At 44.3% G+C, this 13382-nt stretch overlaps 1 protein-coding gene across 1 annotated transcript in view; it reads left to right on the plus strand.

Moving 5' to 3' along the window:
- The window catches only part of MAN2B1 (mannosidase alpha class 2B member 1), a 57640-nt gene that overhangs the window by 43562 nt on the left and 696 nt on the right, over nucleotides 1–13382 (plus strand). The window contains exons 14-23 of the mRNA XM_063449596.1: nucleotides 1056–1244; nucleotides 3227–3324; nucleotides 3719–3836; nucleotides 8610–8728; nucleotides 8805–8906; nucleotides 9617–9704; nucleotides 11247–11327; nucleotides 11738–11974; nucleotides 12985–13134; nucleotides 13219–13321. Coding sequence (XP_063305666.1) covers nucleotides 1056–1244; nucleotides 3227–3324; nucleotides 3719–3836; nucleotides 8610–8728; nucleotides 8805–8906; nucleotides 9617–9704; nucleotides 11247–11327; nucleotides 11738–11974; nucleotides 12985–13134; nucleotides 13219–13321 — 1285 coding nt within the window. The remainder of the gene's footprint in view (nucleotides 1–1055; nucleotides 1245–3226; nucleotides 3325–3718; nucleotides 3837–8609; nucleotides 8729–8804; nucleotides 8907–9616; nucleotides 9705–11246; nucleotides 11328–11737; nucleotides 11975–12984; nucleotides 13135–13218; nucleotides 13322–13382) is intronic.

A 13382-nucleotide genomic window follows, 5' to 3' on the forward strand; every position in this document is an offset into this window, starting at 1 on the left:
GTTTTAGAGCGATTGCGTTTCAGAAAGCGTGAGGACATCCAATCAGAGATGGAAGAAAGGCAAGCAGTGACACGTTGCAGGACGGCAGGGGAGAGGTCCGGGGAGGAGAGATATATCTGGGTGTCATCAGCGTACAGGTGGTAGTGGAATCCAAAAGAGGTAATAAGTTTGCCAAGAGAGGCAGTATAAAGAGAAAATAGAAGGGGACCAAGGACAGAGCCTTAGGGGACTCCAACCGAGACAGGACGAGGGGAGGAGGTGTCATTAGAAAAGGAGACACTGGATGAGCGTTGGGAGAGATAAAAGGAAAACCATGAGAGAGCTGTGTCACAGAGACCAAGAGATTGAGATATTTAATAGATTAGACAACCTATTGGCCAGTTATGGTGCAAAATGTATAATCTGAGGCTCCAACTGCATGTGAGGTAATCCTTTCTATTCTTTAGTATTCTATTTAATATTTTTTTTTTATTTTTTTTTTTATTGAAACAAACAGATCAATGTATCTCAAAACAATATTGTGAAGAATTGTTGAGAAACGCTAAATCAAGAACTCTGGACAGAAGGGGATTTAGGGAGGGGGGAAATATAATAACTATCTCGTGAAGTATCCCCAGAGTATCACGATCAAGCCGACTTTCAGTATGCCTGTGATAGTCACAATTGCTGTAATACCTTCCATACACACTATAGCTCGTCTGCATTAGTTCTGAAGGGGATCAGAAAGTATTTTCAAAGCGCTATTGCCCTGTAGCAGAAGATGGTGCATAGCTCTGGTGAATGAAGGAAGCAGAAAGAGAGATTTTTATTATGGGATTGTATGTGCAGACCTTGTTTTTAAGCTGCAGCTTTATAATAGCTCTGCTAGTGGTGCAGTTCTTAATACTTTTTTTTCTACGCTCTTAATTGACATGTTTACAAAAAAAGTGTAGAAACCTTCATTGGACAAATAAAGTGCAGAACTTGGATTGGATTCTCATTGGAAGAAATTGGACTGTGCTTTCCAATGTCAATCCAACGTCTTGTTTGTCAATCTTTTCTTCTTTACATAACAGGTGGTTCCTGTGTCTGAATTCACAAAGGCCGTACGTAGGGATAAAGGGCAAGCAGAGCAGGAGCTCATTTTCCAAGCTGAAATACCCCCATTGGGCATTAGCAAGTTTGCAATAGGAGCACTGACTACACAGGGGCTGTTCGTTAAGCCCAAGAAGCTCCTGCAACATCCCAACTCAATCCAGAACCAGGTGATATATTAACATGTTAACATCCCATGAGTGCCTTATTACCCTGTAACATCTTATTACAGTAACCCGGCCCCTGAGTTCCTTATTACCCTGTAACATCTTATTACAGTAACCCAGCTCCTGAGTGCCTTATTACCCTGTAACATCTTATTACAGTAACCCGGCTCCTGAGTGCCTTATTACCCTGTAACATCTTATTACAGTGACCCGGCCCCTGAGCGCCTTATTACCCTGTAACATCTTATTACAGTAACCCGGCTCCTGAGTGCCTTATTACCCCTGTAACATCTTATTACAGTAACCCGGCTCCTGAGTGCCTTATTACCCTGTAACATCTTATTACAGTAACCTGCCCCCTGAGTGCCTTATTACCCTGTAATATCTTATTACAGTAACCCGGCTCCTGAGTGCCTTATTACACTGTAATATCTTATTACAGTAACCCGGCTCCTGAGTGCCTTATTACCCTGTAACCTCTTATTACAGTAACCCGGCTCCTGAGTGCCTTATTACCCTGTAACATCTTATTACAGTAACCCGGCTCCTGAGTGCCTTATTACCCTGTAACATCTTATTACAGTGACCCGGCCCCTGAGTGCCTTATTACCCTGTAACATCTTATTACAGTAACCCGGCTCCTGAGTGCCTTATTACCCCGTAACATCTTATTACAGTAACCCGGCTCCTGAGTGCCTTATTACCCTGTAACATCTTATTACAGTAACCCGGCTCCTGAGTGCCTTATTACTCTGTAACATCTTATTACAGTAACCCAGCTCCTGAGTGCCTTATTACCCTGTAACATCTTATTACAGTAACCCGGCTCCTGAGTGCCTTATTACCCCGTAACATCTTATTACAGTAACCCGGCTCCTGAGTGCCTTATTACCCTGTAACATTTTATTACAGTAACCCAGCTCCTGAGTGCCTTATTACCCTGTAACATCTTATTACAGTAACCCGGCTCCAGAGTGCCTTATTACCCTGTAACATCTTATTACAGTAACCCGGTTCCTGAGTGCCTTATTACCCTGTAACATCTTACAGGGTAATAAGTAACCCGGCTCCTGAGTGCCTTATTACCCTGTAACATCTTATTACAGTAACCCGGCTCCTGAGCGCCTTCTTACCCTGTAACATCTTATTACAGTAACCCGGCTCCTGAGCACCTTATTACCCTGTAACATCTTATTACAGTAACCCGGTTCCTGAGTGCCTTATTACCCTGTAACATCTTATTACAGTAACCTGGCTCCTGAGTGCCTTATTACTCTGTAACATCTTATTACAGTAACCTGGCTCCTGAGTGCCTTATTACCCTGTAACATCTTATTACAGTAACCCGGCTCCTGAGTGCCTTATTACCCTGTAACATCTTATTACAGTAACCTGGCTCCTGAGTGCCTTATTACCCTGTAACATCTTATTACAGTAACCTGGCTCCTGAGTGCCTTATTACCCTGTAACATCTTATTACAGTAACCCAGCTCCTGAGTGCCTTATTACCCTGTAACATCTTATTACAGTAACCTGGCTCCTGAGTGCCTTATTACCCTGTAACATCTTATTACAGTAACCCGGCTCCTGAGTGCCTTATTACCCTGTAACGTCTTATTACAGTAGCCTGGCTCCTGAGTGCCTTATTACCCTGTAACATCTTATTACAGTAACCCGGCTCCTGAGTGCCTTATTACCCTGTAACATCTTATTACAGTAACCCAGCTCCTGAGTGCCTTATTACCCTGTAACATCTTATTACAGTAACCTGGCTCCTGAGTGCCTTATTACCCTGTAACATCTTATTACAGTAACCCGGCTCCTGAGCGCCTTATTACCCTGTAACATCTTATTACAGTAACCCGGCTCCTGAGTGCCTTATTACCCTGTAACGTCTTATTACAGTAGCCTGGCTCCTGAGTGCCTTATTACCCTGTAACATCTTATTACAGTAACACATTTGTTCATTTTATCTGTCTTTTTAGTATTATCAAGTTGATTTTGATCCTGGCACAGGGTTAATTGCTGGAATTCGTAACCTGGAAAAAGGAATTTCGTTACCTTTAACACAAAGTTTATACTGGTAAGAATTATTTATGGTTTGCATGTTTTTTATATCATTGAAATACATTTGTGAACTCTATTATCTATCCGAAAAGTTCTATCGAAGTCCAAACCTTTAACCCCTTAAGGACTAAACTTCTGGAATAAAAGGGAATCATGACATGTCATGTGTCCTTAAGGGGTTAAGCAAAGTGGCTGCTCCGTATAAAATATTTAAAATCTGATAGATTCAACTGTTAAAACTAAAAAGAATAATCACTGCCTTGTACAAACAGGAGATTAGTTTGGTTTACTAAAATTTGGTTTCATGGCCGGATGGATTTCTTTGGACAGTAGCTTATACTCCTGGATTTATGTATGGTGGTTTAAACCCCAAAACAGGCTCAGTGACCACATAACCTTTCTCTTTGCAGGTATAAAGCTAGTGCCGGTAATGCAGGCAGTGCACAGGTGTCTGGAGCTTACATATTCAGACCGAACCAAACTGAAGTGGAGCATGTGACACAGAAAGTCCAAACTTACCTAGTTGAGGTGAGAAAGATCCCACCAATCCATTTGTTTTAACTGCCCTAATACTTTTTCTGCCTGCTTATCACCTATTACAGAACCCGTCATCCTATAACTGTCCTGTACCTATCACTGCTCTATTACAGGACCCCTCACCCTATAACTTCCTGTACCTATCACTGCTCTATTACAGGACCCCTCACCCTATAACTGCCCTGTACCTATCACTGCTCTATTACAGTAACCCTCACCCTATAACTGCCTGTACCTATCACTGCTCTATTACAGGACCCCTCACCCTATAACTGTCCTGTACCTATCACTGCTCTATTACAGGACCCCTCACCCTATAACTGCCCTGTATCTATCACTGCTCTATTACAGGACCCCTCACCCTATAACTGCCTGTACCTATCACTCCTCTATTACAGGACCCCTCACCCTATAACTGCCCTGTGCCTATCACTGCTCTATTACAGGACCCCTCACCCTATAACTGCCCTGTATCTATCACTGCTCTATTACAGGACCCCTCACCCTATAACTGCCTGTATCTATCACTGCTCTATTACAGGACCCCTCACCCTATAACTGCCCTGTACCTATCACTGCTCTATTACAGGACCCCTCACCCTATAACTGTCCTGTACCTATCACTGCTCTATTACAGGACCCCTCACCCTATTACTGTCCTGTACCTATCACTGCTCTATTACAGGTCCCCTCACCCTATAACTGCCCTGTACCTATCACTGCTCTATTACAGGTCCCCTCACCCTATAACTGCCCTGCACCTATCACTGCTCTATTACAGGAACCCTCACCCTATAACTACCTGTACCTATCACTGCTCTATTATAGGACCCCTCACCCTATAACTGCCCTGTACCTATCACTGCTCTATTACATGACCCCTCACCCTATAACTGCCCTGTACCTATCACTGCTCTATCATAGGACCCCTCACCCTATAACTGTCCTGTACCTATCACTGCTCTATTACAGGACCCCTCACCCTATAACTGTCCTGTACCTATCACTGCTCTATTACAGGACCCCTCACCCTATAACTGCCCTGTATCTATCACTGCTCTATTACAGGACCCCTCACCCTATAACTGCCTGTACCTATCACTGCTCTATTACAGGAACCCTCACCCTATAACTGTCCTGTACCTATCACTGCTCTATTACAGGCCCCCTCACCCTATAACTGCCCTGTATCTATCACTGCTCTATTACAGGACCCCTCACCCTATAACTACCTGTACCTATCACTGCTCTATTACAGGACCCCTCACCCTATAACTGCCTATACCTATCACTGCTCTATTACAGGACCCCTCACCCTATAACTGCCCTGTACCTATCACTGCTCTATTACAGGACCCCTCACCCTATAACTGTCCTGTACCTATCACTGCTCTATTACAGGACCCCTCACCCTATAACTGTCCTGTACCTATCACTGCTCTATTACAGGACCCCTCACCCTATAACTGCCTGTATCTATCACTGCTCTATTACAGGAACCCTCACCCTATAACTGCCTGTACCTATCACTGCTCTATTACAGGACCCCTCACCCTATAACTGCCTGTACCTATCACTGCTGTATTACAGGACCCCTCACCCTATAACTGCCCTGTACCCATCACTGCTCTATTACAGGAACCCTCACCCTATAACTGTCCTGTACCTATCACTGCTCTATTACAGGACCCCTCACCCTATAACTGCCTGTACCTATCACTGCTCTATTACAGGACCCCTCACCCTATAACTGCCTGTACCTATCACTGCTCTATTACAGGTCCCCTCACCCTATAACTGCCTGTACCTATCACTGCTCTATTACAGGTCCCCTCACCCTATAACTGCCCTGTACCTATCACTGCTCTATTACAGGACCCCTCACCCTATAACTGCCTGTACCTATCACTGCTCTATTACAGGACCCCTCACCCTATAACTGCCTGTACCTATCACTGCTCTATTACAGGACCCCCTCACCCTATAACTGCCTGTACCTATCACTGCTCTATTACAGGACCCCTCACCCTATAACTGCCTGTACCTATCACTGCTCTATTACAGGTCCCCTCACCCTATAACTGCCTGTACCTATCACTGCTCTATTACAGGACCCCTCACCCTATAACTGCCCTGTACCTATCACTGCTCTATTACAGGACCCCTCACCCTATAACTGCCTGTACCTATCACTGCTGTATTACAGGACCCCTCACCCTATAACTGCCCTGTACCCATCACTGCTCTATTACAGAAACCCTCACCCTATAACTGTCCTGTACCTATCACTGCTCTATTACAGGACCCCTCACCCTATAACTGCCCTGTACCCATCACTGCTCTATTACAGGCCCCCTCACCCTATAACTGCCCTGTATCTATCACTGCTCTATTACAGGACCCCTCGCCCTGTACCTATCACTGCTCTATTACAGGACCCCTCACCCTATAACTGCCTGTACCTATCACTGCTCTATTACAGGAACCCTCACCCTATAACTGCCCTGTACCTATCACTGCTCTATAACAGGACCCCTCACCCTATAACTGTCTGTACCTATCACTGCTCTATTACAGGACCCCTCACCCTATAACTGCCCTGTACCTATCACTGCTCTATTACAGGACCCCTCACCCTATAACTGCCTGTACCTATCACTGCTCTATTACAGGACCCCTCACCCTATAACTACCTGTACCTATCACTGCTCTATTACAGGACCCCTCACCCTATAACTGCCTGTACCTATCACTGCTCTATTACAGGAACCCTCACCCTATAACTGCCCTGTACCTATCACTGCTCTATTACAGGACCCCTCACCCTATAACTGCCTGTACCTATCACTGCTCTATTACAGGACCCCTTACCCTATAACTACCTGTACCTATCACTACTCTATTACAGGAACCCTCACCCTATAACTGCCCTGTACCTATCACTGCTCTATTACAGGACCCCTTACCCTATAACTACCTGTACCTATCACTACTCTATTACAGGAACCCTCGCCCTATAACTGCCTGTACCTATCACTGCTCTATTACAGGACCCCTCACCCTATAACTGTCCTGTACCTATCACTGCTCTATTACAGGACCCCCCACCCTATAACTGCCCTGTACCTATCACTGCTCTATTACAGGACCCCTCACCCTATAACTGCCTGTACCTATCACTGCTCTATTACAGGACCCCTCACCCTATAACTGCCCTGTATCTATCACTGCTCTATTACAGAACCCCTCACCCTATAACTGCCCTGTATCTATCACTGCTCTATTACAGGACCCCTCACCCTATAACTGCCCTGTACCTATCACTGCTCTATTACAGGACCCCTCACCCTATAACTGCCATATACCTATCACTGCTCTATTACAGATACCCTCACCCTATAACTACCTGTACCTATCACTGCTCTATTACAGGACCCTCACCCTATAACTACCTGTACCTATCACTGCTCTATTACAGGACCCCTCACCCTATAACTACCTGTACCTATCACTGCTCTATTACAGGTCCCCTCACCCTATAACTGCCTGTACCTATCACTGCTCTATTACAGGTCCCCTCACCCTATAACTGCCTGTACCTATCACTGCTCTATTACAGGACCCCTCACCATATAACTGTCCTGTACCTATCACTGCTCTATTACAGGACTCCTCACCCTATAACTTCCTGTACCTATCACTGCTCTATTACAGATACCCTCACCCTATAACTGTCCTGTACCTATCACTGCTCTATTACAGGACCCCTCACCCTATAACTGTCCTGTACCTATCACTGCTCTATTACAGGACTCCTCACCCTATAACTGCCTGTACCTATCACTGCTCTATTACAGGTCCCCTCACCATATAACTGTCCTGTACCTATCACTGCTCTATTACAGGACCCCTCACCCTATAACTTCCTGTACCTATCACTGCTCTATTACAGATACCCTCACCCTATAACTACCTGTACCTATCACTGCTCTATTACAGATACCCTCACCCTATAACTACCTGTACCTATCACTGCTCTATTACAGGACCCCTCACCCTATAACTACCTGTACCTATCACTGCTCTATTACAGGACCCCTCACCCTATAACTGCCTGTACCTATCACTGCTCTATTACAGGACCCTCACCCTATAACTACCTGTACCTATCACTGCTCTATTACAGGACCTCTCACCCTATAACTGCCCTGTACCTATCACTGCTCTATTACAGATACCCTCACCCTATAACTGCCTGTACCTATCACTGCTCTATTACAGGATCCCTCACCCTATAACTGCCTGTACCTGTCGCTGCTCTATATGTGCCTTCTTTTGCTATATATATTCTATTGAGTTCTAAAAAGTCAGATTCTTAATTTTGTACAGTGCCTGGCAATCTCATCTCAATCTCTTGTTGACAAGCTTATCCTTCATTAAGAACTCATCAATGGTTGAACTTTTGTCAGGAGACCGGTTTCATAGTAGAATCAACACTTTATCACCAAGAGTGGAATCGCATAATTCTTCTTTAACAGAAACTATGGACTTCAGCAGCTGTTACTTCATTCTATGTGTGCAGATCTTTACACTGCCATTTGTGAACGAAGGAAGCCTGGATCATAGTGATAGGAATTTGAGTGTTCACTCCTTCCTGTATTAATACCCCGTTTTATAATATCACGTGCTTTGCGCAGGTTTGCGTTCCCTATATATTCAGTATGTCCCATCATCCACCCACATAAATGTTTTCCGTTCTTGCAGAACTCGCTGGTCCAAGAAGTGTATCAGAATTTTTCATCTTGGTGTTCCCAAGTGGTCCGATTATACAAAGACCAAAGATATGTGGAGCTGGAATGGACAGTAGGCCCGATTCCCATTGGGTGAGCTGTTAACTGGTTATAGGAGGAACGCTGTCTGCACACTGCACTCACCCGCTAACTGTGTCTGGTTTTCCAGGGATGGACAGGGAAAGGAAGTGATCAGTCGTTTTGACACCAAACTCCAGACTGATGGAGGCTTTTATACAGATGCAAATGGCAGGCAAATTCTACAGAGAAGGTAATGTTTACTACATACACTATTCTTATAATGTCCTCAGGTCAGACTCCATGTCCCATAGCTCCATCCTGTCTGTGTCACCCTGTGCTGGGAGGGACAGACTCCATGTCCCATAGCTCCCTCCTGTCCTTGTCACCCTGTGCTGGGAGGGACAGACTCTATGTCCCATAGCTCCCTCCTGCCTGTGTCACCCTGTGCTGGGAGGGACAGGCTCCATGTCCCATAGCTCCCTCCTGTCCGTGTCACCCTGTGCTAGGAGGGGCAGACTCCATGTCCCATAGCTTCCTCCTGTCCGTGTCACCCTGTGCTGGGAGGGACAGACTCCATGTCCCATAGCTTCCTCCTGTCCGTGTCACCCTGTGCTGGGAGGGACAGACTCCATGTCCCATAGCTCTCTCCTGTCCGTGTCACCCTGTGCTGGGAGGGACAGACTCCATGTCCCATAGCTCCCTCCTGTCCGTGTCACCCTGTGCTGGGAGGGACAGACTCCATGTCCCATAGCTTCCTCCTGTCCGTGTCACCCAGTGCTGGGAGGGACAGACTCCATGTCCCATAGCTCCCTCCTGTGTGTGTCACCCAGTGCTGGGAGGGACAGACTCCATGTCCCATAGCTCCCTCCTATCTGTTTCTCCCTCTAGTGAGAGGTACAGACATTTTTATATCAAACACATACCTATATTTATTTATTTTAAATAATATTGTGTATTTAGGAGGAACCATCGTGAGACTTGGGAACTTGAACAGACTGAACCTGTAGCTGGAAACTATTATCCTGTAAATAGTCGGATTTATATCAAGGTGGGCTCTAATCACTGTTAATCTTTGATAAATAAGGCAAAGGCTATTAGTAATTTATAGGCTATATGAATGGGTCTCCTTCCAGTAAAAGCAATATAGGAAAGGAAACATGCTTTGGTTTCATTGCAGGAAAATACAAAACCTCCTATTCTACAGAAAAAACTAATTTTAATTGGAATGCTGTGTTAAAACACAGTGTGATGAGTGTACCCCATTTACAGGAGCGATACTGCATGCCTGGGCCCTCCATTTTATTTTAGCTTGCTTCTAGGTTTACTTGTTAGGAGAGCAACAAGGTATGAATAATGCATTAAAGGATCACTATAGTGTCAGGAAAACAAAGCGGTTTTCCTGACCCTATAGTGCCCTCAGGGTCCCCCTCCCATGGCGCTAAAGGGGTTAAAACCCCTTCAGTCACTTACTTTAATCCAGGACCGGGATCCCTGCACTCATTCAAAGTGTCCATAGGAAAGCATTTCTCAATGCTTTCCTATGGACGCTCTGTGCGATAGATGTGAAATTCGCATCCAGCATCACAGATGCGCCTCTAGCGGCTGTCAGGAAGACAGCCACTAGAGGCTGGATTAACCCCAAATGTAAACATAGCAGTTTCTATGAAACTGCTATGTTTACATCTGAAGGGTTAAAACCTGAGGGACATTGCACCCAGACCACTTCATAGAGATGAAGTGGCCTGGGTGACTGTAGTGTCCCTTTAAAAACATTGGCAAAAAGTTAGTAAGGGTAAAAAATAAATAAAAAAAATTAGAGCTTCACAATGAAATCACTGTTTAGTGGGCCTTGCAGCCATAAATAGCAGCAGATCGCTTCCTCTCAGGATAGGACACTATAATGAGGAACTTGTTATTCTGGACTGTGGGGACAGATCTTATCCCATAATTCTCTATCCATCAGGTGGATTACAGGTTATGTAGTTTATTCCCAAAAACCAGCTGAAATGATTTGATCTGCTCTTTAAACTGATAAGAGCCATACCATGGCTGCTAACGGTTACATACAGTCTTAGTCACCGTTTAGAGAATTGGGCTTTGTTATCGTATATGCGGAGCCGCAGAACACTCGAGCACAATATGCTGCCCAGTTTTCTCTCTTGGGAGGAGAAGGTAGCCTTGCTTATTGTGTGTGCACACAAGGAGAAAACTGGTATAAGCAATCCAGATCCAAATGTTCCAGGCTGGCTGATTGACAGTCCTAGTGGGCAGTCTTATAGTATCCGTGGTTTTTACTATAGTCCATTATTTGCAATAACGCCATGGTGCTTAGACTGGCCCTTTAAATGGGCACATCCAGTTAGTTACCTGTATCTTTCGTAATGTATAATATAGATATGAATTACATTAAAGTTACATCCTTTTGCTCTATTATGCTTCAAAGGGTAGTATTTACCTGGATTAACCGGACAGTGAAGTTAGTAATGCTTAGACGGTAATGACATTTAAAGATTGCTTATAAATCAATGAGCCAGATCAGTCTGACATAATGGGCCGGGTGTCTAAGTATCTGCTCACACTCTCTCTCCAGGATAAAGACACTCAATTCACAGTTCTAACCGATCGATCTCAGGGCGGATCCAGCATCACAGACGGATCAGTGGAGCTGATGGTGAGCACTTTATTTGTTGTTTTGAAATTCAGTTTTCAGGCCAAAATAGCCAAATTGAAATTTTTCTCCAATACCTCTGTTACCAATTATTTTGGCATATAATTAGAACATTCATTTTAACCCTGTCTATATACCTCCTTTTTCAAATCCATGTACGCAGACTGCTTTATGAAAGGTAAAAATAACTGAATAGATACTAAACACAAAATATTCATTTTACCAGGCATTTGGAAGAAGCAAACAATTACACATTTTGTGATGTATTATTTTTAAGCAATCCAAGTGTTCCAGAAGCTTACACAGTGCACTTTGAGCATTTAACAGAGCGATATCGTCCTAGCATGTGTTACACAGCACAGAGGTCCTTTCACTGTACAGTGGCCAATACACAATATATTTTTTTTTCATAGGTTCACCGGCGCCTCCTGCTGGACGATTCACGTGGGGTAGGGGAGCCCCTTTTTGAGCCAGGGCAGTACGGAGAGGGCCTTGTGGTGAGGGGGAGACATTTACTGCTTCTGGACTCTCCCAGAGATGCTGCTGAACAGCACAGGCTTCTTGCTGTGCAGGAGTACATGTCACCCCAGATCATACTCTCCTCCACTGATGGAGCCCCGTACTATAAAGGCAACCCATCGCGTACACAGGTGAGATGTGCAGTACGGCCCGTTTCCTAGTATAGATAATGTCTTGTGTCTCAATATGGCCATCCATATGTTTGTTAGTTTCACGAAGGTTAGTCTGCTAATGGTCATCTGAATACTGTATGCTAGATGTGTAGCGTGATTGTGAAAGATGCGGCAGCATTTATTTTATTTATTTTTTTGGAACGCTTGTCTTTTGGTGTTCATTGTTGTATAGTAATGGGAAGGGAATTCCTTCCCCATGTATACGAGTAGAGCATTTGTTTTAGTTCAGGGACGCTACAGCTGGAATAAGGTATTAAAATATATATATATTACACATACACTATAGTTGTTAAAATCAATCAAGAATTATATTAAAATTCCAACAATCTTGCTTGTGTCTAAATCCCCACATACTATATCATTGACCGTGGGCTTTGCCTACTGCATGAAATTGCTCAGCCAACTTGTAGCCTTTCATTCTTTTGTGGAGTTTAAATAGTTGGTCAGGACTAAAGTGTTGCAAGAGGGGCATTATATCTCTATATATCTATCAAAGAGCTCTGAGGACATGCTCTATTCTGCTGAATGCCACAATTTTTGGGGCTTGTAGTTGACTTATCAGTTTTCTAATTATGAAAGCCCTTTCCTAAACTACAACTTCCAGAAGGCTTTGCTGTGCTTCATTCTATGAGCTGTATGCACGTTTAATAAACCGCAAGAAGGAAGTATTTTAAAATAGGGATCTTAATCGGTGTCCTCTCAGATGCTGATGGCCTACAACTCCCAGGAGTCTTTAAATGCAATAGATGGCTGGAGAATCATGGTAATTGTATTTCATCAGCATCTTGGGGATGGAGTTGGAGGCGGTGGTAGAGAAGATGCCAGTTAAGAAGGAGAATGCTGCAAATCCTATTGGTTAGGCCAAAGGCTATAAAATGCATAAAAATTGTTGGTGCGAGGATGGTCCCTTTAAGCCTGGCTGCATGAAGACTAGTTTGATAGATTTATGCTATTTTGTCACCTTCCAGTTCTCAGGGCTGCAGGCAGCTCTCCCTCCAAATGCTCACCTCCTTACATTTGCTCTGCGAGAGCCAAACAAAGTGCTGATCCGTCTAGAGCATCCATTTCAGGGACAGGAAAGCAGCAATTATTCACAACCGATCACAGTCAACTTGCAGGTGAGACCACCCAAAACACCAACTCCTACATTCAAAACCCAATGTCATTTACCGTGTTTAATCCTGCCTCCTTTCTTCCTGCAGACCTTGTTCTCCACCGTGTCTTTATCAGACTTTATAGAGACAACACTGTCTGCTAATGAAGAGAAGAACAAAGTGAAACGCATGAGCTGGAGGACAGGGAAAAGTAAGCAGCAGCACTATGCATTTCACTTAGTGAAAAAGCCTTAAAACCTGTATATCACATA

Source organism: Pelobates fuscus, chromosome 3 (genome assembly GCF_036172605.1).
Source record: "Pelobates fuscus isolate aPelFus1 chromosome 3, aPelFus1.pri, whole genome shotgun sequence".
Classification (NCBI taxonomy): domain Eukaryota; kingdom Metazoa; phylum Chordata; class Amphibia; order Anura; family Pelobatidae; genus Pelobates; species Pelobates fuscus.